The 23,329-nt window shown below is 35.4% G+C and overlaps 1 protein-coding gene across 10 annotated transcripts in view; it reads right to left on the reverse strand.

Annotated features, from left to right (window-relative positions):
- Nucleotides 1–23,329, reverse strand: part of ZNF280D (zinc finger protein 280D) — a 56,291-nt gene that overhangs the window by 20,358 nt on the left and 12,604 nt on the right. For 4 of the 10 annotated variants that reach the window (XM_052672692.1, XM_052672684.1, XM_052672685.1 and 1 more), the window contains 11 exons: nucleotides 18,809–18,918; nucleotides 16,897–17,126; nucleotides 15,295–15,452; nucleotides 14,739–14,839; nucleotides 14,465–14,611; nucleotides 13,887–14,021; nucleotides 12,234–12,472; nucleotides 10,982–11,122; nucleotides 9,206–9,268; nucleotides 8,560–8,678; nucleotides 8,334–8,370 (listed from right to left, as the gene is read on the reverse strand). In XM_052672692.1, coding sequence (XP_052528652.1) covers nucleotides 8,334–8,370; nucleotides 8,560–8,678; nucleotides 9,206–9,268; nucleotides 10,982–11,122; nucleotides 12,234–12,472; nucleotides 13,887–14,021; nucleotides 14,465–14,611; nucleotides 14,739–14,839; nucleotides 15,295–15,452; nucleotides 16,897–17,126; nucleotides 18,809–18,918 — 1,480 coding nt within the window. Of the gene's footprint in view, nucleotides 1–352; nucleotides 399–5,533; nucleotides 5,632–8,333; nucleotides 8,371–8,559; nucleotides 8,679–9,205; nucleotides 9,269–10,981; nucleotides 11,123–12,233; nucleotides 12,473–13,886; nucleotides 14,022–14,464; nucleotides 14,612–14,738; nucleotides 14,840–15,294; nucleotides 15,453–16,896; nucleotides 17,127–18,808; nucleotides 18,919–23,329 lie in introns of all 10 variants that reach the window. The other 6 variants (XR_008203948.1, XR_008203947.1, XM_052672689.1 and 3 more) reach the window with 4 other exon arrangements.

The raw sequence follows: 23,329 nt of genomic DNA on the forward strand, positions 1-23,329 counted from the left end.
AAATCAGTCCATAGCCAAATCTCAGGTTGTATCTGAAGTCAATTTTGAGGTTCCCTGAAGATGAAGATACATATGTAAGACAACCAAACCATTCCTTCCTTGGCTTCTGACCTACAAATCAACCAGCCAGACTGACTACAAACTGGGAATGTTTCCGTGGCTGACCTAATAGAAGTGTCCCACCACTGCAGTAGTAAAACACAGAAAGCTGTTTCCTAGCACTATGCGTATCTTCTGAACTACTGAAACAGTAGGATATGTATATTTAAAGTAGAACTCTATCATGTCTTCAGATTATTTATGAAGTTCAGAGATATTTTTTATATTTTGTGGAGAGAAGAAAAGACGTTACCTCCAACTTAGCTTCTTTCACTCTAATGGAGATTTCAGTCTTTAACCTAGTGGACAATGAATTAGGATTCAATATTTTCAATACTGTATAGTAAAACAGAGACAAAAGATGAAGATATTTACAGCAACTAAGAAAGTAACTTGGTAATTTGAAATCAATTTTCAAAGTCTATACTTAATTTTGAGCTTAAATGTACTTCAGGGTTCTAAGAGAACATTTAAGGATTCTACAATACGTTACTGGTTGTACAGAAACTGTGATATAAATTGCTTCTGCGTAACCTGTTCCAGCAATTTAATCTCATGAAAAACAGCAATCAGTCTTCAGACTGCTACTGGTACTTCTAGCACTACAAGAAGAATAGTTCCCTTACCATAAAGGCCTTTTAAATAACGATTCAAGTATTTAAGACCTGAAATTACAAATCTGCTGAGATCATAAAACTATACTCTGGTCAACAGCGTATATTTATTTTAAATATCTACCATCACCCACCCAATTCCTCGGGACAAAGTTGTGGTTTACTTGAGGGCAACTGTAAAACACTGCAGCTGACCTCCAACTACAGCTTGGAGGAGATACTTTCTTCAAAACACAGTCAGTGCATTAGATGAGTTATAAATTATTAAGATCTATTGACTTTTCAAATCACATTAATTAAACAGCTTATCACAATATCACTAACATTGATTTTCTGTATTTGGAAAAGAAAATGCTATTGTAGAGATAGCAAGAACTATCTTAACCAGGCTAACAACCCTTGTTCTAATATAAAAGCTAAGCTTTCAAAAATGTCCTATAAAAAACCTGCACAAATACCTTAAAATTGCTTACATCTGTATCTTCTTTGTTGATGCTGCATTAAAAGCAAATTAATTCTGCTGGAGTATGGCGCTGTCTGTTATTACTTGAATTATGTTATTAATCATAAATTAAATGATTCATGATCTTACTGAGCCTTAATGGCTGTCTGCAGAGTACAACACACTTGACAAAAGAAACAGCTTCATCAAATTAAATTTTATGAAAAAGTACACTAATACTAGGTTGGTATGCACCCACATCTGTTTTCCTAAATTAATTCTTAAAATGGTGCTAAAAGCAGGCCCTTTCAAGAATTTTTATTTTTAAGAACTTTAGCCCACCCTTCCAGCACACCATGTACACCTTCTAGTAACATTAATGTTCTAGCAGGTAAACGACTATTTATTTTTTATTTTTACACCTTAATTTGGAACAAACCATGGCAGAGGTAACTAGGAAAATATATACGTATTTTTTATAACTGGTATTTCACCACTGTTGCAATGCTCACCTAGGTAACAGGAAGAAAAAGTGTCAGGGTAAATCAAATGATAACACTTTTTTGGGGTTAGGGATTTAAAATACTTTGAAGCGTTTAATCATGAGTAGCAATATCAGTAGAAGATAATGCAGCACAAGATATTTAGGTTAACTTCACTGTTTTAATCATTTCTATACAAGAGTTTAAACAAATCCATTCGAAATCGCATTTGCCCAAAACCAATCAGTAATTACTCTGGAAAGGGCAAAACAACCTAGACAAACCAGACACTGAAGGATAAAACGTTGTTGTTGAATTAATAAACCTAAGCTTTGTCATAAAAATTCACCAGCTATGATCTGAATCCAATACCTGTTTATTGTTTTAAATATCTTAAAAACATACAGGATAGATTATAGTGTTTTGAAAGCAAACAAGATAAGGTTTTGTTATAACCACCTCTTGGTTAATACAGTTCAACTTGGATTACTGATACATATTCTCAACCTTGTTTCTATTTCAGAATAGGTTTCTGAACGCAGCCCTAATTCATAATTAGCAAAAACCAGAGAAGACAGTCACTCTATGATGTTACGTTCCTGACTTTCATGCTAAGAAACCTTAAATCTTTGGATCCAGTAGTTCAATTTCCAAAGAGTTCCAACTCACATGTTCAAAAAGCAACTCAGGCAAATTACTTTCTTATGTAACTGGATCTACAGTACTTCTGCACATCATCTTAAGAAAACAACACAAAAATTGTGATCTTCTTTAGTAAATACAGTCCGTTGGTCCACAATTTTGCAATCTTTCTACAGCTCCCAAAAGATTCTTTACTGTACATAAATTTCCAGTTAAGAACAGTGAAAAGCAATCCCTAATTGCCAGTCTTCCATCAAATAAAAATTCAGACAAAATGTAACAGCTGAAGAAAAATTTTCAGACTGACATACTTAATAGGAAGTACTGGACACAAAAACAAAGAGACTCAGGCTTTGATTACAGAATAAAAGTTGGCTTATTAAGAGCATTCCTTTAGATACTTTAAATTGGAATTCAGGTTGATCTGAAACTTCATCTGCTACACAACGAGTCATGTTGGGCTAATGGAACACAGATCTGGAGTCAACAAAAGAAGCAAACATTTAGATGTCCAAACACAGATGACTTATTTCTGAAATTCATGCAGTCACAGCTTTGCTTGCCTTCACATTAAGGAATGTATATACATTTGTGTATACACACAGCTTAAATCATGAATAACTCTTCCCAAGGATCTGCCAGGTCACCCCTAAAGCCACACAGTCGCTCCCATACCATATTTAGGTTAAGCAGTACTGAAAACAGCTGGAATCTTTCACCAAACATCCATTTTTGGCCATTCCTAACCAGAAATAACCTCTTCTAGGACAATTAGCTCCAGCTAACATCTTAAGCCGGAACTGACAGGCTTAAGGTACCTTCCAGCTACTCAGCTCAACCATATCCAAGAACTATGAACAAGTTGTTTGCAACCAAAGAACAGAAGAGCCTTCATCTTGGTTTTTGTTGTTTTGGGGTATATTTAAATAGCTAAAAACAAAACCCATAGACTTCTAAGTAGAAAATACTTTAAATATTTTTAAACAGGGCAAGGGATTCAGTAAAGCTCAATTTTCCCTTACCACTCCATGCAAAAAAATTCACTTTGAAGAAATGTTACTATGGTGTGGTACAGGTGAATGAATAGTCAGAAGAAAAAGGTACTTCCATGCTAACGCATTTAACGCTGGTAATGAATGAATGAAAAAGGAAAGATGGTAACATTCATCTTTCTTGATACAGTCTCCAGTTTCTCACTTGTAAGATAGGTTAGCAATGGATACAGCTACAAATTAGCTTACTATAATTATGAACAAATAAGTGTAATTACATACAAAGTTGAGGAGTCACAAATATTTTCACTTCCCTTAAAGCCTAAAACAAACTTTCACTTTCTTGTCAGACCCTCACGCTTTGTCTTTGCAGACATAGTCCAATATGCTGCATTATTCATGCAAGCTGGTAGCAATCAGGACTATCAGGGATAGTAAAGCATGAGTCATGCAGGTTTATCTACATGATTTAGTACTGTTTTTATAGTGCAAGTTTTTCACTTAAGTAACTTCTCCAAACTTCATGTAAATGGAAATAGGATGCCACGATACACCTTGTTTCTACATAAACTGTTTTGCTACCCTTGTTTACACAAGACTAGAAATCTGTAGGTAACTCAAGTGTTTTAACTAGGCATTTTTAAAATTAATTTCCAGAGCAAAACTGTAAAAGAACCAAATGATAACCTTCCAAATCATCTAACTTCAAAGCAAAGCATCGATCCAGTATAGTTTGCAGTAAATTCTTAGAGAAGAATTTTCAAAGCCATAAAAATCTGCAATCATACTCTGATTTTGGTTGCTGACAAACCTGAATGCAAGTGAAATATCTCAGATTCAGCTTCCTCTGAATTACAAAAGCATGTTCATAATGAAAAAGCGATCCCACTTACTGAATACTGTGCCAAAACAGAAGCAAGTCCTGTAAGAAAAACTTTAGTACATAGCTGATGATGACTGAAATTGAACAGCATACAAGACAGAACACACTTTGTCAGAATAAAAAGGAGCAAAAAGAACAAGACTTAAGAGTACTGAGTAGAGCTCATTCAAAAATATGCATTAAAGACAATGGATGACATGATCTTCACTGTTACTAGCAATAACACAGTGGCTGCGAAAGCTCAGTTAAAATTGTTTCTGTTTCTACATTAAAAGGGAATAGACAAAAATATCAGCCAAAACAGATTAACTTTGGAGAATTTGGTTATGCAGATAAAGCAAGAGTTGCAAATCAAGAATAGTTTGTGTTTGTCAGATTGTTCATCAGATCTCTTTAATCAGGAAGAGGTAACAACTGACCACAGAGTAAGATTATCTATTAAGTTACTTGGAAGCTGATAAATGCGACGTTCAACCAAGAAATATATCCACTGTAAGCAGGAGGTTGAGTCTGGAGGAACACTAGATGTCATCATGACAAAACGAAAACTCATCATATACTTAGACATCTCCTTGATGGATGAACTTGCCACAGATTATCTAGAACTACAGATGAAATCAGAAGCAGTGATACCAAAATCGGCAGATGTCTTAGCAGCTTGAGAGAGCATCTTGGAAGATGAGAGATGATAGCAAAAGAACAAGGTATGAATGAACTGAGGCTGCTGCACTCTCAGAATCAAGGCTCAGCAAATGCATCTGTTTCCATCACATGCTTTCCTCCTACAGTATTTAGGAGCCAAGAGAAGCTTAGCCATTAAGGTACAGCTAACAAATTCCTTTGGCCAAGATTCAGTTTACGTAGTTACATGTGATGCGAGTCTTCCAAAGCATATTTACCACTATATGCTGTAAAGACATTGCTAGATAAAAACGGAACTTTATTATTAAACTGATAAAGACTTGTACGTTTTAGTGAATACCCAAAGAGAATGACAAATCCCTCGACTTTCAAAAGCCAAGATCAAGTTCAGAACAAAAGGGGCTTTGGTGCTATTAAGTATATGCCCTCATTTATACGCTACTCTAACTCTGAATGATACTGACAGACTCGAGGGGACAATGAGCAGCAAAGAAACACTACATCACATAAACGAAACTACTGATACGTCTCTTTTCCATGGATTTTTATAGCCCCCAAAAGCTGTAAATTAATGCTGCAAAGCAGAGAACAAAAACACAGAAGAGCCTTTGTCAGACTACAGTAATGGAGAAAAGACCAGACCTGCTGCCTGAAAGATGTAAAAAGAGAATACCCCACAGCTTCAATGCATGAAGAAATAAGAAAAGGTCTGGTCAGATGCTTGTTCACTTACATACCAAAATAATCCCAAGCTCGACTGGGTTCAATTTGCTGCTCCACAATGATGTATCAGTGAGCCAAAGCAGCATAGGATACCTGCTCACTTTCAACTCCCCTGCAACAAAAATGTCTACTGTCAGTTCATTTAAAAATATGTTAATGTTGCGCAAAGCAGAGAGCAGAGCATTAGAAGAGTAGTGGAATAGTTAACAAGGCTCATTCCCTCAGCACAAGGTGGATCACCAAACAATAAAACAAGGCAACCTTTGTAAAGGAGCAATTTCAAAGGAAAATCCTGCTCGAATATCACCTAGATTATCTGTACTACTAATGACAGAATCTTGGTCCTAACACAAGTCTCATCAATACTGAACAGAGCTTGTAGAACATGTCTGGTCATTAGCAATAAAGATGTTTTATACCACATGCAGTCGTTCTTATAGACCACAGAAGATACCAAGGTCTGAAAGGTGCAAGAGAAGATCCAAAACCATCCAAGAGTCTAATTGTGGGTCACTGTGGCCAATGTTGCAGAAATCCATAAGCAGCACACACTTCACCAAATTACAGGCCAAAGAATGAGAAGATACATTCATATATCACAGAGAAACCACACACTGAAAGTTGTGAGCACTGTCTACAGGTACCTCTTCTTGCAAAACTAAACACACAGCATGATGAGGATAAATATTTGTGTGTACTCTGTACTGCAAATAATGAATACAAGGTCTGCTACATAGATGAACTTACACTATTAGACTCAGCAATTAAATTCTTGTCCCAACTATCAGCAAAATATTACATGGAAAAGGACAAGATTCAGGAGATTAACCAGGTCTATCAATGTCATTTTTTTTCTTTTCTTCTTTTTTAAATAACAGCTCGTACCACCTCACGTGGAACCAGTAAGTAACCTAACAGCAAAATCAGGGCTCTCAGAAATAATGGCTCTACCCATCTATCCTAATGTAAGACACTAACAGCTTGTAGAAACACACCTGAATACATATTCTTCACTGTAGTTCAAATCTACTCCTTCAGTGCTTACCCATCTGTTTGTGCATAATAGATATTTAGCATATCTAACATTCTTAAAATATTTTTGTATGACATCTGTGCAATATTTTCAAGATAACAAGATACTTCTGCAGTACTGAAAACAGCCTGCCACAAATATACGTCTGTACCCACCACACACCTGTAACCTTTCCTCACATATAGTCCAGCAGATATGAATTCCAAACACATACATCCAGCTACTAAAGTTGTATCACAGCTCAACATTTATTTTTCCATTGTTTGAGTTTCACTGAAATCCAAACAGAACACAAGCCACCTTGGATTAATGAAGGGAATACCCAGCTCACTCTAAGTGACTTTTCCTAGTATTTTGTCAGATCTTAATATTCAGTTCTCTAGGAAGAGAAATTTCATTCATAAATATTTTTTTGGAATGGTTTTCCAAATTAACTTCTTTCCCATCTGCTCCTTTCAAAATAATTTCTATTCTTCTTAAGAATGTCTGTTATTCATCTTATCAACTCACAAGTTCCATTCAACTAGATCAAATGCTAAGCAGTTACTATTAGAGGTTTGAAGTTCACAGCACACTTTTTGTGCTATTATTACTTGTAACCAAATAAATATATTTCCATGTTTGGATCAGTGGAGATATTATTCCAGCATGTTTTCTTACTGGCCACTTAATTAGAAAATTAAAGTTACAAAACAACTATATAGACAAGTATATAACAATATAAGTAATAAATACTAATAGAAAGTAATGAAATCATAGAACACTTGGGTTGGAAAAGACCTTTTAAGGTCATCTAACCTACCTGGCATGAACATGACACCTTTCACTATATCAGAAATAACCTATTGGGAATACTTTCAACGCCCAGCGAAGACTGCTCTCTCTCTGCTGAAGTCCTCATCATGCATGAGAATCTCCAGTCTCTTTTAGAATCCTACTACAGGTTATATGGATTCAGTGACACCCTGCTGTCAAATCTGGGTTAAACTATGTTCTTCTGCCTTCTGAAAACTTCCTTCTTTGCAGTATAATTGACATCTTCACTCCTGCCATCAAATGAGGTTCAAATGAGAGAACTCAAATGTTTATTTCTACCGGCATACCTCACAATCTTCAGTTAAGGCATAAGTAGGTTCACAAACTACATTGTAAAGTCTCAGATACTGCTCTTGCACAAATGGGGAAAGGTTTAGCATATTTGAGTCTTCTAATAATTTAAAAAAAAAAAAATCCATAAACGTGGCCTCTGCAATATTGCAGGATCTTTTTCAAATCTTTAAACCAAAAGCCAAAATTTCCATATTGTTTTCTTTTCAACTTTTTCTTTGCATTTAAAAAATTAGACATTAATTAGTATACCTTTTGTCAAATAAATGACATTACTTAGAAAACAATTTCTAAATAATGTATTCTATGGCCAGTAAAATTTTTTACTTTCTTTTTGTATTTATATCAACATTGTGTAAAGAACATTAAACACTCATTTAATATTGCTAATATTAAAACCAACTTGAAATAACTGTAGCTCTAGGCCTAGGCTTAGCAGTTAGGACCAAGAAATTTTAATACTGCAAGAACTGGTTGTTTTATGACCTAGGCAATTTACCTCCCTTCTTGCAATTCTGGACATAGTCAAGAGTAAAAACACATTAAGTGTACATTCCATACATTTTTGGTTCTAATGAATTTGGAAGAAATCCAAGTTCAAAGTACAATTCTTGACCATCTGTCGCTGAATTCAAAGGAAAAGAAGAAATACTGAGTGGTAAAACAAAACTTACTCAGATACTTGTTCAGCAGTTGGTAAATCTACAGAAACTGAAAATAAGAATAAAGGATCAAGTTAAAAATACTTTAAAAAAAAATGTGGAAATACACAAGTACTCACTTTCAAATCTACGCACAGAAATTAGAATGTAATTGAAAAAAAGACTACCATAAGGGACAGGCACCCTCATGTGAGTACTTGTACGTGTACTATATAAGAAAACAACTACACATACTCACCATTCTCTATAATAACTTGACAAGCATGAGCATGGCTTTCGCTCAGATGTGTGGCCATCCTATCTAAGCCAGAACCATCAGTCAGAAAATCACAGTTAAGACATACTACAGTCACACCTCTAGAGGAGAGAAAGTAAAAAGTATGTGTAAACACAATATGGCTGTGAAAACAGCTTTAACCTGCAGCTACTGGACAGACTAGAGAGAAAAAAACAACCCTGCTTTCGCAGTTTTATATGAAGTGACTCACAGAAGCACTGCATGTGGAAATTCCAGTCACTGTCTAGGATACCTCCATGCTGAGACGGAGACACAAAGTACTTTAAAAAAAATACTGTAGTACTACAGACAGAATTTGAGTTTCTTGGTTTTTTCCACCTCCCTCTTTCAGACCTTGCACATCATGAATAATTGGAAAAGCAAGCTATGGAAACATTTTTTAAAAAAGCCATAAGAAAAGTCAACAAAAGTGAACAATAAAAGTCTGTCACAAAAGAGAACACTGTTAGTAGAAGTCATAACATTTTCACCTCTCTGCTGTTTGTGGAAGCCTAGAAATTCAAGAGGCTCTAATTTATTTTAAACAATCAAGTCACTAACATAAAGCAAAAGAGGATGATCTACAACTGAATAAAAGCAGAATTACCGTAGCTCTTCTGAATGCTTCTTGTATATCCAAAATCTTTTACTTGGACGAGCACTGTGAAAACTAAAAAACAAAAAGCAAACCACCATAATTTAATCTGTCTCTCTTAAGTATATTACTCCATATATTCCCTACATACTACACACGGTACTGAAATTTGCTTTTGACAAGGCAAGAAAACACAGTGTTCAACTACTGACCTGCATTATTCTAAAAAACTGATTTGATGGAATTGTACATGCTTGTGAATCTCATCTCCAATTCAAAACACTGGTAAAAGAAAACTCCACATCGCTGTGCTGAAGAGCAGAAGAAACAAACAACCTCAGGAACACCAAGCATTTCTACTTTCGAGCTCACTAGTAAGGAGCTTGGGAGGGGCAAGACTTCAATTTTTTTTGGCACAGTATTGCACGAACATAGTTTGCTTCCATCAGCAATTCAGGTCTTGAAGCACCGTGCTTAAGTTACACAGTGAAAGCTACAGGGTGAAGAAGTTTTACTCAACATAAAGTTCCTCAAGAGACACTAAAAACTGACTTCAAGTTATCACACATGCAGGTTAAGCACGTGCCAACATAATATATTCCCAGTATTAAAGAAAAAGCAAGCAACCAAATACAGATGTTGCTACAGCAAAAACATACAGCCTTCTTCCACACCACTTCTTGTTCCTTAGGTGGTGATAGCTGCAAGAGGTCTAAGTAGTGTGACAGTCAAGACAGAGCACTGAGGAGATAAAGGACAAAAGACTAGTTGTTTTGCTGCATGGTTGAACTGGACAACAGCCAGAGTATGGACAACACCAGGAATAGTTTACAGTAGATGCCCTTCTTCTGTTCTGCCTTTTTTCTCGTATGATTACAATTAGTTAGATTAATTTTTATTATTTGTTAAGCATGCAACCTGTGTTAACCCACAGGTTATCTGCATGGAACTCTGTAAGCTATTTCATACAAGAACATTGACATTAATGTGACTAGGACAGTGCACAACAGATATACAAAAAAGTGCATGAGTCACACTTTTAAGTATACTCAACTTCAAAAACATCAAGGCATTTTAAACATAAATCTTTAAAAAGACAATTGCATTGTTGTTTTGTTTTTTTTTTCTTTCTGCCACAACACATTTGACCTTTCAAAGGCACAGGATTAACAAGTAGGTTTTCAAAAATATTTTTTAACCTCAGTGCCAAGAGATCTACGTCCACTCATTGTGTGTGATACTCCCACTGCTCTGAAAACTTGCATGTTGTTTTCTTAGAAGTCTTTTTTACATCTGTCATCACGAATATCCTAAACTATCTTACAGCAACAAACCTCAGACAAGATCAGATGTTGCTATTTTCACAGATGATGAAAGTGGTATCCATTTGATTATGCTATTTGAGACATTCTTTACACGGCATTCTGAGCATGGATTTCATTAGCGATAGCAGTGGGTTTATATATTCAGCACTTGTGCAAAACAGATGAGATCTTAAATCTGAAACTCAGAGAATATGCAACAATTAACCATTATTTGTTAAGTCTGGCTGAAATGACAATGAAAGATCCCACTGAAATTGTGAAGGTAAGACAGAAAGCTGTCTGAACTCCTAGCTTTTTAAGGTACAAGAAGAATACTGGGTTTAGGTCCTCATTAGAAGTGAAAATCCAACATATATGTGTCCCTATCAGACCCAGGTCACAACGTGTTAATACACACTTCATACAACTTATATGAACTTTAGAAGTATGTGATAATTCAAAAAAAATTGTACAGAATTCTTACCTCATCATGTGATTCACATAGGCTTTGCTACAGCTAGTATTGTATCTGCATAAGCTACAATGGACATACGCAGGAAAATGACTTGCAAAATCTTTAATCTCTGAGTAACATTCAATGCATTTGTGAGCTCCCAAACGACACCTAACATAATATGGAAAAGTTCATAGTTAACATCAGTACCTCAGGACAACATAACTATTCCAAACCTTTTGCTTTACACCTGTAAAAAGCTTGCCCACGTTGGAGGGAAAAAAAAATATAAATCAGATAAATATTTATTATGGGTTATAATAGTAGACATAAGTCTCTTTTTTCTTGAATTACTGTCATTACAGCTTATACTTTTTTTTTTTTATTAAGGTCATCTGTTACTGAGCATTTCTGGAAACAAGATACTGCAGATGAGACCCTCCAGTTTCAGCTGCTGCTGTTGTCTTTCTCTACTTGAAAAGAATTTCAAAGAAACATTTCATTCACACAGTGAACACAAGAAAATATGGATTTCCCATCATCCTTTGGAAAAGCTACAGATGAAGATCATAATCCTGCTCTTATTTAAGTTTGCTGGTTATTTTTAGACGTTTCAAGCAGCTAAATTCTGAGTGCTAGCACCTTACTGAAAGGGAGACACCCATAACCTCTTTGACAGAGAATTGCTACTGCACGTTAACCAACAACATTGTATTCTAGTCCATAAAAGACCCATGGAATTATTAAAGAATTGTGAAAACTATTAAATTGTAAATGTAAGGAGACCATTCCCCACAGCTTGCTTTTATCTTATTGACTCTTTCAATAGTTCCCCAAATTGTGGTAACCAGACCTTTAAACTTTCAAATAACAGGTTCAAATAGCACTTTGTAAACTAAAGGAGGAAAGCGCTTTTCTCTCCATTACGCTTGCAAAAAAAACAAAGTCCATTCTCAGGTCACTTTTCAACATAAATCTGCCTGGTGCATCAATATTTCAACAACTGTGAGCTCTGCGCAGAGAAAAAAAAAAAATCTAAATTTAGAATAGAAAACTTGCCAGAGCATCTGTTTTTCCATCATCAAGTCCATTACCAACAAAATTGTGAAAAAAAACAACGCAGAGTTATAATCACAGTATGTGGAAAGTCTGAGTCATCTTCTGCAAAATTAAGTTGTCAAATATTCTATATTGCAGGACCGTAAGTTATTGAAAAATAATCAAATGATTGAATACTTATATACAAAGCATACTTCAGTGTATTTTAATGCTCCTATTTTACCTTAGATTATGCAATGCTGTATTTGTAACCTTTTTTTTTTTGCTGCTGCTGTTGGTCCATGCATTTTGCTTCTTCAGTGCAGTTGCTGGTTTTGATCTTGCTTTCGATTTATTTGAATTAGATCTGCTATGATTCCTAGCAGTCGTATTCTTCGCTTTAGGTGATAACTGAAACGTCGATGTGCTTGTGCTAACTGAAGATCCTGACTGAAGAGATCCAATAGATGCTCGAATAGTAACCTACAAGTACAAAATCAAAAGTTTTTCTATTTAGATATAAGCTGTTTAAGTTCCCATTTCTGTTTTTCCTCAAAGTTTTAGTCACTTCAAGATAGAAGTGACTATCTTGCATAGCATACGAAATCTTCCTCAGTAAATACAGCTTTGAAAAATACGCACTACTGTTGACTAGAGTAGTCTGCTAGATCTTAAAAAGCTCTTGTTTTGGTGGAAATAATTAGCTATGACAAAAAAACACTCTATCTTCAGACCTGCAACCGCCTATGTCCTACTCTTAAAACCAATAACCAAGCAAGAAAAAGTAGTTGTAGATAAGAGCCAGATGGGTCAGAACAATTAGCTCAGCTCAGAAAATACCAAACAAATCAGTTCCTGGATTAAACTAAACCTCTGTGTACTGTTGCCTCATGATTAGAAAAGGTACTTCATACAATTTTTGCTCTTCATTCTAGACCCTTCAAAGAGAAATTCTGGCTTCTGACTTACACTTCTTGCCCCTACTTACAGCTTAGAAGCAGCTCAGCTTTTAAGTCTTGTTCCAGGCTCTTCAGTTTTATTATCTACACTCTGTCAAGGTCACCTAACACCAAAGCTTTAACACAAAGCAAGCTAAGCTTTTATTAATTACAAATACTCTGAATCTTCTAAAATACTGAAGTGACATCACAGAATCCAGAATCACTACCAAGCAACACAACTTCAGTCATTTCCCTTACAAAATATAAGACAGTATTTTAGAGGAAATCAACTGTGAGTAGTTAATTAAGATGTTTATTTTTTTATTCACTTCAAGTGAAAGACAATAAATCTTCACAATTCATTGAAAGGCTGTAAGAAAGTTCTGAAATATACAGGCAAGTTGTTCCTTCTCAAGACATGGACTTAATGCTAAATATTAAGTGACGTAAAACCAAGTTTACGTCACAACACACTGTTGGGTTCTTCTCCTCAGCCCTTGAAATGCAGAAGATAAAAAGACTTCGTACACCCAGTTGTAAGCACATAATGCCCACGGAAAATCATCTTGCACTGCACCTGCATTTTGCTACTACCTTCCACATACTGGAAGTCTTACATAAGAAATTATGACTACAGATCAACATCCACATTACCTGCTTTTCTCCTAACACAAGAAATAATAACTGGAAAGGGACAAATTAACAGACAGCTCAAGAAAGTATCACTAACTGCACTACCAGCACATGTACGAATGGAATGGGACAAGGCAACGACACAGACCAACTAGTGGAAGCTGTGAAATGTTGCTAGCCCTTCTTTAAGAGGAAATGAATTTTTTGTTTTAGAGGCAACAAAAATTTCTTTGCTGCGGAAAAGAAAGAAGTACTCTTTCCATTTCAACGTTTTCTTCTTCCAATACATTTTTTTTTCATTTGCTCCATTATTCTTCACTTACCTTTGTTCCAGGAGGCAATCCTTCCAACTGTTTAGGCTTTCTAAATGTTCGGTGATGCTGAGTCTTGTGATCCATTTTTTCTTTGCAAGTCAAAAACTGCAGTCTACACTTAGTGCAACGGTATATTCCTTTTTTCTTGGAAAAAAAGGAAGCCAGTCTAGAGTAAGCAAGGACGTCACAGGAAAAAATTCTAACCTTATTCTCTCAAAGAATGGCTATTCCACTTGTAAAAATCAACCTGACAAACTCCTAATATTGCACAAGGTCAAGACACTCAGTACAGACGTAAAGCAGTGCTGCTACCAAGAAGGAATCAGTTTACCAGTCACGGTAAGACAACATGGTAATGCATAGTGTCCAGAGATTTTTCAGCAGGAAACTCCTGTCATATAAAACACGACAGGCTGACAACTCACTTAGAAACTTCTCACAACAAGCACCTCTAGGTCTTCATATTTTATTGACTATTTTTATCTATTAACACTATACAAATCAGTTATGCTTTTTCAGATACTTTTTTTTAGGAAGAGAATCTTGATATTTAGCATTTTTCAAGAATTAAGAAAGCATCTGCTTACCTGATGCCTCATGTAATGATGCATATACGGTGCTCCAATTTTAATTACTTTGAGGCAAAATGGACATAGCAGATGTTTCGTATTTTCATGAACTGTTCTGAAATGTGTTTCTACATCTGAAAAAGCTGAGGATCTGTAGTTGCATACCTAAAATAAGAAATTTTGCTTCTTGTTAAAAGTCTATAAAAAGTAAAAACAGATGGGGTGCGTGCGTTATGGGGTGGGCAGAGGGGGTAGGTAATGTAGATACAAAACAAAACAAATTCTGAAATACCTGGCAAACATATGGCATTTCACCTGGCTTATGATTGTCCTTCATATGTTGCAAAAGAACCTGTTCTGTTTCAAAGGATAATTCACAAATTTTACAAATAGCTAGAAAAAGCAAAAAAACACAATTAGTTTGGGGTCATAATTCAATCAATTATAATACATACATACATGTGAACTGTATATAAATACATAAAGAGGAAACAATCTAATGATCTTCTTCCAGCTCTTCAGATGAAACTCTTGACAACTTTAGGAATATGAGGTCCTTCAACAGTATTAACTCTTGAAATCAAGTTTGCAATTAAAAAAAAAAAAAACCAAAAAAAAAAACAGGAATCCCTCCAACTTAAAAAAAAAAAAATAAATAAAAAAAAATTAGTTTTTCCAGATACTGCTCTGACAGAAGCTGAATGACTGTCCAACTTTTGCTTACAACCCTCCAAATTATTGCCCTTGAAGTACAACGGTTCCATTCTGAAGTTACTAACCAGCAAAAGTCAAAAAATATCTAAAATTTTAGGTTACAAAAAGATTCAGTGCAATATAATCCAACTTACTAGAAGACTCGTAAGGTGTGTGTGTACTTTCAATGTGGCACTGCAGCTGGAATGGGGTGGGAAACTGACGGTAACAGTGTTGGCAGGTGGTGTGGCTTTCCCAGCTTTCACTGCTTTGCTTCTCAAGCTCTAAATGATGTTTCATGTGGTTCATAAACCTTAAAATGAGAGTAAACAGGTGAAAAAAGATGTACACAGACATTATGCATTATGTATCACATGCAAAATGCAAAGGAACCTTAGAAACAGTTCTGAGAGCACTTTCGAATATGAAGAAATTTGAGGAGTAAACATTTAAGATATGCCAGCCACTCAGACCTCTAGTAAGTACTAAGACCGTATCTTCACATAGGACATTCACAGCTTTATCTACAAACATCTCCATACAAAAGCAAGAGTATTTCAAGAGCTTTCTTTTTTGTAAGTATTTAGGTCTGAAGATAACTTATGAAAGACAGTTTTCAAGAAATTCCACTGTGCAAATAACAACCAAAAAGTTATCAGAAACTTGTGGTAGCTCACTGCTGAAAGTCACTGCATTTTCCTTGTATTTTCCTCATCCATGTGCCTGTAGAAGGATCTATCATGGCTGAGAAGTCTAAGCTGAACTTCTCTCAAAGTTGGCAGGTCAGTCATTTGTGGAACAGTAAGTTGTCACAAGAACAGGTTAGCTGCATAACCCACTACTGCTGACTAAATCACTCTATTTTGAAAGAGTTTCATTTTGAGAACAAAGGTCCAAAAAATTTCCACTAGAATTAGAGAGAATATATGTATTTATTTTGCCCACCATAATAAATAGCTTGAAGTATAGAAATTACCTTGGAATACAAATTCTTAAGTAACAAAAATACATATTTCATATGGAGAACAGTAAACTCTACTAAAATATGTAATATTGGCACTTTCATTTATATAGATACTTCACAGCAAATTTAATGTTCAGAAATTAAAGAAACCTTTGTTCAAAAACATGGGTTTGATGTTAGCATAAGGCTGTTCAGTTGGACTTGCAGACTATGCCCTTGAAAGAATAGTCCATTTTTCAGTTTTACGTTCTGCTACTTCAGCTTCCCCTAAAAAATGCACGTGAAAAAACAGAATGACCTTAACTTCCAAATGAACAATGACATGGATTGGTCTACCTATTAAAACAGCTTACTGAAGCTTTTTGTAGCACTTGGAACTAAAATTACTCCATCAAAATAACAGTTGTTACATAAGCAAACGACCAACTATTAGTCACTGTGAATCCCTGAAGAGAAACAACACTCACATCTACTGACAACACCATCAATCAGGATGGTAAATTGCAGAATACGCCTTTTGCAACCTCTAAGTGCTACCACTGCTCTCATTAGAACTACACTATTTCCATTAGACACCTCTAAGATTTGTTCTCTAATCTGTAAATAAGTTAAAGCTACAGATAAACACACGTACTAAAAATTAATTCAATTTCTGTCCAATAATCCAGCATTAATAGTTTGCAAGACACACAAAACAAACACTTTCTATTCCAAATAGACAAGTTTCAAATGCATGACATTAACTGATATGGGCTGCAAATCATTAAAACATTAAGGAAGTGAGTTCAAATACCTTATATTATTTTTAAGAACTTTCAGGCAGCTGAAGCACTTAAATGTTGTGTGAGTCTTCTGCTCCTGTTGTACCTGTTGGGTATCACCTTCATGTTTCCCATAATAGAAATCGTTAACTAACATAATCAACTTTCCTTTCTCATATTCAGTAGCCTTGCTTGTTGTAGTGGAACATTCCGTTTGGACCATGCCCAGAAAAAAGTCATTAACCAGATCTGGACAACAATACTAGACAGAAAGGGATAGAAGAAACAGAGACAAAAGGTGTAAGACTCCCTTAACAAACTCCATCAGCGACAACAGCATCTTAAAACTGAAACTGCCTGCTAATCAGGGCTACATGCAAAGCTTCTCAACTCTGTGACACACCGACTCAAACTCATGCTCACATACGCATTTTTAACTCTGGACTGATCTTTCAGTAACATTTAGGTAATACAATACAAAGTATTTTTAACACTGAATAACTATTCTCATGGTTTCATGTAAATAAGCTTCCAGTTCAAATCAGAATGTCAGAGTTGCCTAGTGGTGCCTTACTCATTAGAAAAATGTCTACTTCCTAAAATTTAAAAACAAGAAAGAAAAGCAATTCTCATACAGTAGTTTACTGACAAGCACAAGTTTATTGAGGACTTCATGCAATTTACTTCCTTAGGGAGGACATTTGTTGAGAATTGCAAGTTGGTTTTTTTTTTCAGTTTTACTGAAAAATTTAGAAATTCTAGGTCACACAGCAGACACGTCACTTGTATTCACCTGAAAGAGGAGACAATGAATGCTTAACCCAACAGCTGTACAACAAAGCTTAATGCTTTAAAAGCATATCCTATATGAGATACTTCATGCTATCAAGTTAGTAACTATGAGCAAAACCAGAATGCTCATCTCCCGCTGGGAAACAGGTCTTACTGTGCATGACTACCTTCTGTAATGGTAAGCTGTTCATTCTCTAGTGCAGAAATTGAAGACAGCACGCTTCTTGTAAATAGGAATTAAAAAAAAAAAAAGTTGTTTTCTGTCATCCATGGCTCTTTCATTCATTTAAAGTACCAAGTGCAAAAGCAATTCTTTACAAAAAATGATTAGAGAAAGATAACATTTCTGAATTGTACATTTCTTGTGTTTTGAAGCTAAATAGGACACTAGCTGTAATTTATCTTAAATCCTTCAAACTACAACAATTTGCGTTAACAGCAATTGAGAACATAAAAAAATTCTGTTCCAAAGTAATTCATACAGCTTTTTACATGACTTATTCTTGTATGTAAAGACATTTCTGCTCTCTCTGAAATGGAATAGATCCCTGAGAACTGTGCTAATCTCTACCAAATTATAAAAAAAAAAAAAAAGCATTTTCCAGGAAACAATGTTTCTGGAAACAATGACAAGTAGGCTTCATAAAGAGTAACAGATGCATAGTTCATGAAAGCTTTGTTTATCACTTTAAGTATGCGTTACAAATTAATGTTTTTCCCTCAGACAACTTCTTAAGTTCCCATATGATATATAAAGGAAAAAAAGTTTAATTTACAAGATTATTTTTGCCTTAGAAATCACCTACCACAGATGTGGGTCAACAGGCTGCTGCTAGCAGTACTAGTGGGCCAACTTGCATTGCTACTACAGACAATTACTTTCATCAAATTCTCTTGTTATCTGGCCAAATGTTCAAAAGCTACAGCTGTGAGAGAGAATTCACAGAGGCAGCATATATGCTTCAATTCATTGAAAAAAATAATGCCCAAAGTAACAAGACTTAGGGCTCTCATTCTTTATCTCTCTGACTTCACAATAATTTAGCCCCATCTAATCAAAGACAGAAGCCAGACTATCTACAAACTAAAACATTTTTCATGACCAGAAGCCCACTTCAGTTTATAACATTCATCATCCTCAAGTTACTTTACCTTCATATGATTTTTTAAAGGATCCATAAGATTGAAATGAATATTGCACTTTGGACAAGCTCGTGGAAATGGCCCTCCATTCTTAATGTTGCTTGATGCAGTACTTGTATCTGTAAAACACATATAAAAGTCAGAATTTGCAATCAGAATAACAGGTATGTTAGTTATTATTCTAGCAAAACATACTATTTGAAATGAAACTGATGTGACAGGAGCAACCATATGCAACATTTTACTACCACCTTCTAACTAAAATTCTTTAGCCCAAAATCAACCTCAGTTTGTTCTGTTCATCATACACTTTTACAAAAATCTTAGTAATCACAGAAAAATGGGAGGTAAAGGAAACATGATAGAGACAAAGCATTAATTCTGTCCTCCCCACTTACCCCCAAAACGAGACAGATTTTGTGATGTTTTTAAGAGATTTAAATTCTTGGAGAAGCACACAGAACTACTTTTATGCCAGGACCTAGCCATCATCATACAGGGATAAGAGAACTGCTTTTGAAAGTAATTTCACCACCTGGTTCTCAATAATGAGCCTATTTCTCTCTGGCAGGAGCTGTAACCTAGGCCTATTCAGATGCATCACTCCTTTTGAACAAATGTGTCTTCACAGAACAAATCCTCTAAATAACTACTTCCACGAATGGATGGAAGAACAGTGTTCTTATCAGAGTAAATTAATACCTTTCACACAAATTAAAACAGAAATAAAACCAAAAACTGTCTCATGTTTAACACTAATGAGTAAACCCAATCTTCCAGTCCTCTCCAAAGTGCAAAAAAGCACCAGTGAGAGCTACTTTTTCAGATGAAGTTCTCTTGCATATACAAGTCATTCACAGATCTGGAGGACTCCGTGCAAACTAAGCAGGTTAAAATAGATTAAACTAAAAAAAGTTTCAAGTAATATCTCAACTTCAGGGTCAGATGTACACTGCAAGGCTATGAAACACACAGATACATTCACCTTATAGCAAGGATAGAAATACAGGGTAAGAGATGATTACACAACAGCCTTATACATCTTGTCAGAAAAATAATATTGCACAGTCCACACACTAGATATGGATCAAGCAGTATTTTCCCAAGAGCATAACGTTACTGCTAAAAATCATAATTAAGCAGGTAATCCTTCACATGAGTGGATGACCGTGCAAGAGATGCACAAGAGATTGCACAAGCTATGGTCCTTAATACTAAGTTTGTAAAACTTTGACAAGTCTGCTGAGGGCAAACTAAGTTGGAAAGTTCTACAGCAAACCTAGTGTTCTGTAGTGCCTCAGAACTGAGGCACGTCACATTTGTATGCAATTATGGAACTTCTTAGAGACAAACTCATAAAAATCAGATTCTCTGTAAATACGATGCAGTTCTTCATTCCTGAATACAGATAAGAACCTCTTTTGTACATTTTAGGCTGCAATGCACTGTTTTACCTAACGTAGGGAGGAGGAAACATTTCCATCAATATTTCATCTTATAGCCACTCTCTGCTGTTTGCTGGGAAAGAGTCTGACAGTAGAACAGCTGCAAACAAGACATGTAAAAACAAACATGAAATGATTCCATACAATAGAATCACTCTGTAGGTAACTTCTCATTTTAGTATTACAGGAGAAAATACGCAGATGGAAATACCTCAAAGTTGAGAATAAATCCTGATCTTTTACGATCAGCTGGAAAGCACTTTTTGGCTGAGAAGGAAACACGCTTGATTATTAATATACTGAGACAGCCAGACTACCTCTTTTCTCAAAGGGAAAGTCATTCCAAGAGCAACCTGAAACTTGAATTCTCCTCCTCCCTTTCTATTAGAATTTTAAACTGTATCAAAAACAATCATTGCAAAAGAAGGGTGGAAACTGCAAAACAAACTTGGCAATAGTTAGTCCAAGTAGCAGGATCACAGAACTTAGGAGGAATGCACACAGGTGCTTGTCTTGCATCCCACTCAAAGCAATACAGCAGTTAAGATCTCCCATAATAATAAATTATATACATTAAAAAGTATATTATTAATAAACATAATAAATCATACAGTAGTGAACAAAATGATATCCAACTCAATTTTCTCAAACCAGCTGAGAAAAGGACAAAAGCCAAGATATATGGCCCCATCCTTGAGTTCACAGACCATACTATGTTCAGTTGAACTTCTCTGGCCTGCTGTTTACATCCTCACTCACTCTAATCTCAGATAGGTTCTCTATAAAGTTAGAACTAACCAGCTGGTTTCTGCACTGCCTGCTATTTGGAATGACTTAGGCTGTTCTGACGGAAAAGTCTCTCATGAACAGCTTCTGTTTAAGCTCATTTAACATAGGTACGATTTATAAAATATTAAATAATTATAAAACACTTGAGATTTTATTCTGTGCATAAAATAATACCAAAGATTAAAATAGTGTTATTTCCAGCAAGTGATCACATTATGCCAATTTGCCCATTTCTGAAAATAAATCAATTCACTGATTGTTTGCAATATTTCTAAGAAAAAAGTCCCTAAAAATAGTTCTAAAAATGCAGAGGTCTAGTGCCTAATAACTGGCCCTTAAGTATTTGACTTCGTGTTGCCCTGAAACCAGCACCTCCATTACTGTAAGATTATCCTTGGACTGGGGACCCAGCCAACATTATCTTGATACACTGATCAATCTTTAAGCAAACCTGAAGCACCACGTCAGCACATCTGAGGTAACAGCACAGGTCTTATCTGTCAGCATTCCACAATCACAGGCTGCACGCAGCCTTAACACTATGCATGATAAGGTATGCACTTGCAGAAAACTAGTCCAAGACACTGATCTCCACTCCCATCTGTCCAACTGTTCCAATAACTTCTCTGGTTGTAGTTAGGAGCTGAACTATTATCTTAAGAACTTTCTCAATGATCAGAGATAACTTGTTGCAGAAAAGTATTCCAGTATTTAAGAAAACAACCCTCTGCTCCACATCTAAGCTGTTTTTATTCAGTGATAACCACCTACACCAAGCAAACTGCCTCCCTGCCCAGTCCTGTGAGGCAGATTTCCAGCAGGAAAGGTTGATGTTTGAGCATCTGGAGATTTATCACATTATGCCTCATATGTACTCACTTGTTATATTTTTCCATTTCTTCTTTACTTGATCACAAAAAGCTTTCATACAGCTGTTACAACTTCTGCACTCTTCTGCATTGCTGAATCCACCTCAGCACAAGGCCACCAACCACATCGTTCCTAAATGCTACATATTCAATTATGTACAGCTAGGTAGTAAGGGGCAGGGATAAGACAGAAGGTCTTTTTCAAGAATCTTCAGTAAAATACTTCAGTTTACTACAGAAACCCTGATTTCTAAAGAAAAAAATCCTTACATGTTAACAAAATTAGTAATAATTCCTATTAAAAAAAAAAAAAACCCAAAACCTTCACCTATCTATGACACTTAAAATGTTCTGAAGATTATTTTATATAGAAGCTATAAAGTAAGCCTTCTTACCTTGACTTATACACCTCTGACCTAATAAATTCCCTCTTTCAAAGAAGTTATAACCATACTAGGAGATCACAGATCCATTTGCATTTGAATTTTGCTGTTTGTTCATTTAAAAAACCATCTATTTTAAGGCATTTTTGAAAAATAAGCAAAAATTATTTTAAGTATTATTTAGTATCTAACTGGTATAAAACAGGTCTTGTTTTCATTGTCATCTTTAGGTGCCTCTGGTCTGCTACATTGAAACAGAAATCCCTGGCATCACTGATGCTTCAGACTAGTTTGTTGAATGCAACAGACCACACAGCCGAAACTGTCAGCCACCTTCACTTCATGCTACTGCTGAAAACTTCCCTAGATGTTTTGTAGCCAGTATGAAACACTTTACTATTGCAATATACATTGTATCATTGAATGTGAACTCTAGAAGTATCTACGTGTTACATGAGCCTTGGGTGTCATAAAGGAGCATAAGACATTCAATCAAGGTTGAAACAGGAATTATAAACCTTTCAGTTTTCTATTTTTTTGTGTATGTATCTTACTGAAGTAGACATACACTAAGTATGGTATATTTAAGACACAATGAACTACAGTCCTTGATGCCTTTAAGGGCTTCATTTTTCTGGATAAGAGCCAAATATGCATAGTTATTAAATATGCAAGTTTCCTAAATTAGAAAATTATACTAATACCTGTGCTTTGAAGAACTGGAGGTGAAAACCAAACCATGTGCAATAAATAAAACCCTTGCTTACTTTAAAAAAAGCAGTTTGTTCCACTAAGAGGAGAATCAGATCACAGATTAGTTGGACCCATGCAAAGAAATATACTGCCTTCACTGTTGAGTAGCTGCAGTCAATACCTAAACTAGAGACACAAAAAATTACCATATCAAGCAGAAGAGACTAGCAATCTAAAACTGGGTTTATGTTACTTCTGTTACGACTGTTAGGCCATTCATTTTACACAGCCCATTACCTTAAATACAAACCAGAATTTTTTTTAATCTATAATTTACTGATAGGATTATGG

The sequence above is a fragment of the Tympanuchus pallidicinctus genome, unplaced genomic scaffold, assembly GCF_026119805.1.
Source record: "Tympanuchus pallidicinctus isolate F22 unplaced genomic scaffold, pur_lepc_1.0 scaffold12, whole genome shotgun sequence".
Classification (NCBI taxonomy): Eukaryota; Metazoa; Chordata; class Aves; order Galliformes; family Phasianidae; genus Tympanuchus; species Tympanuchus pallidicinctus.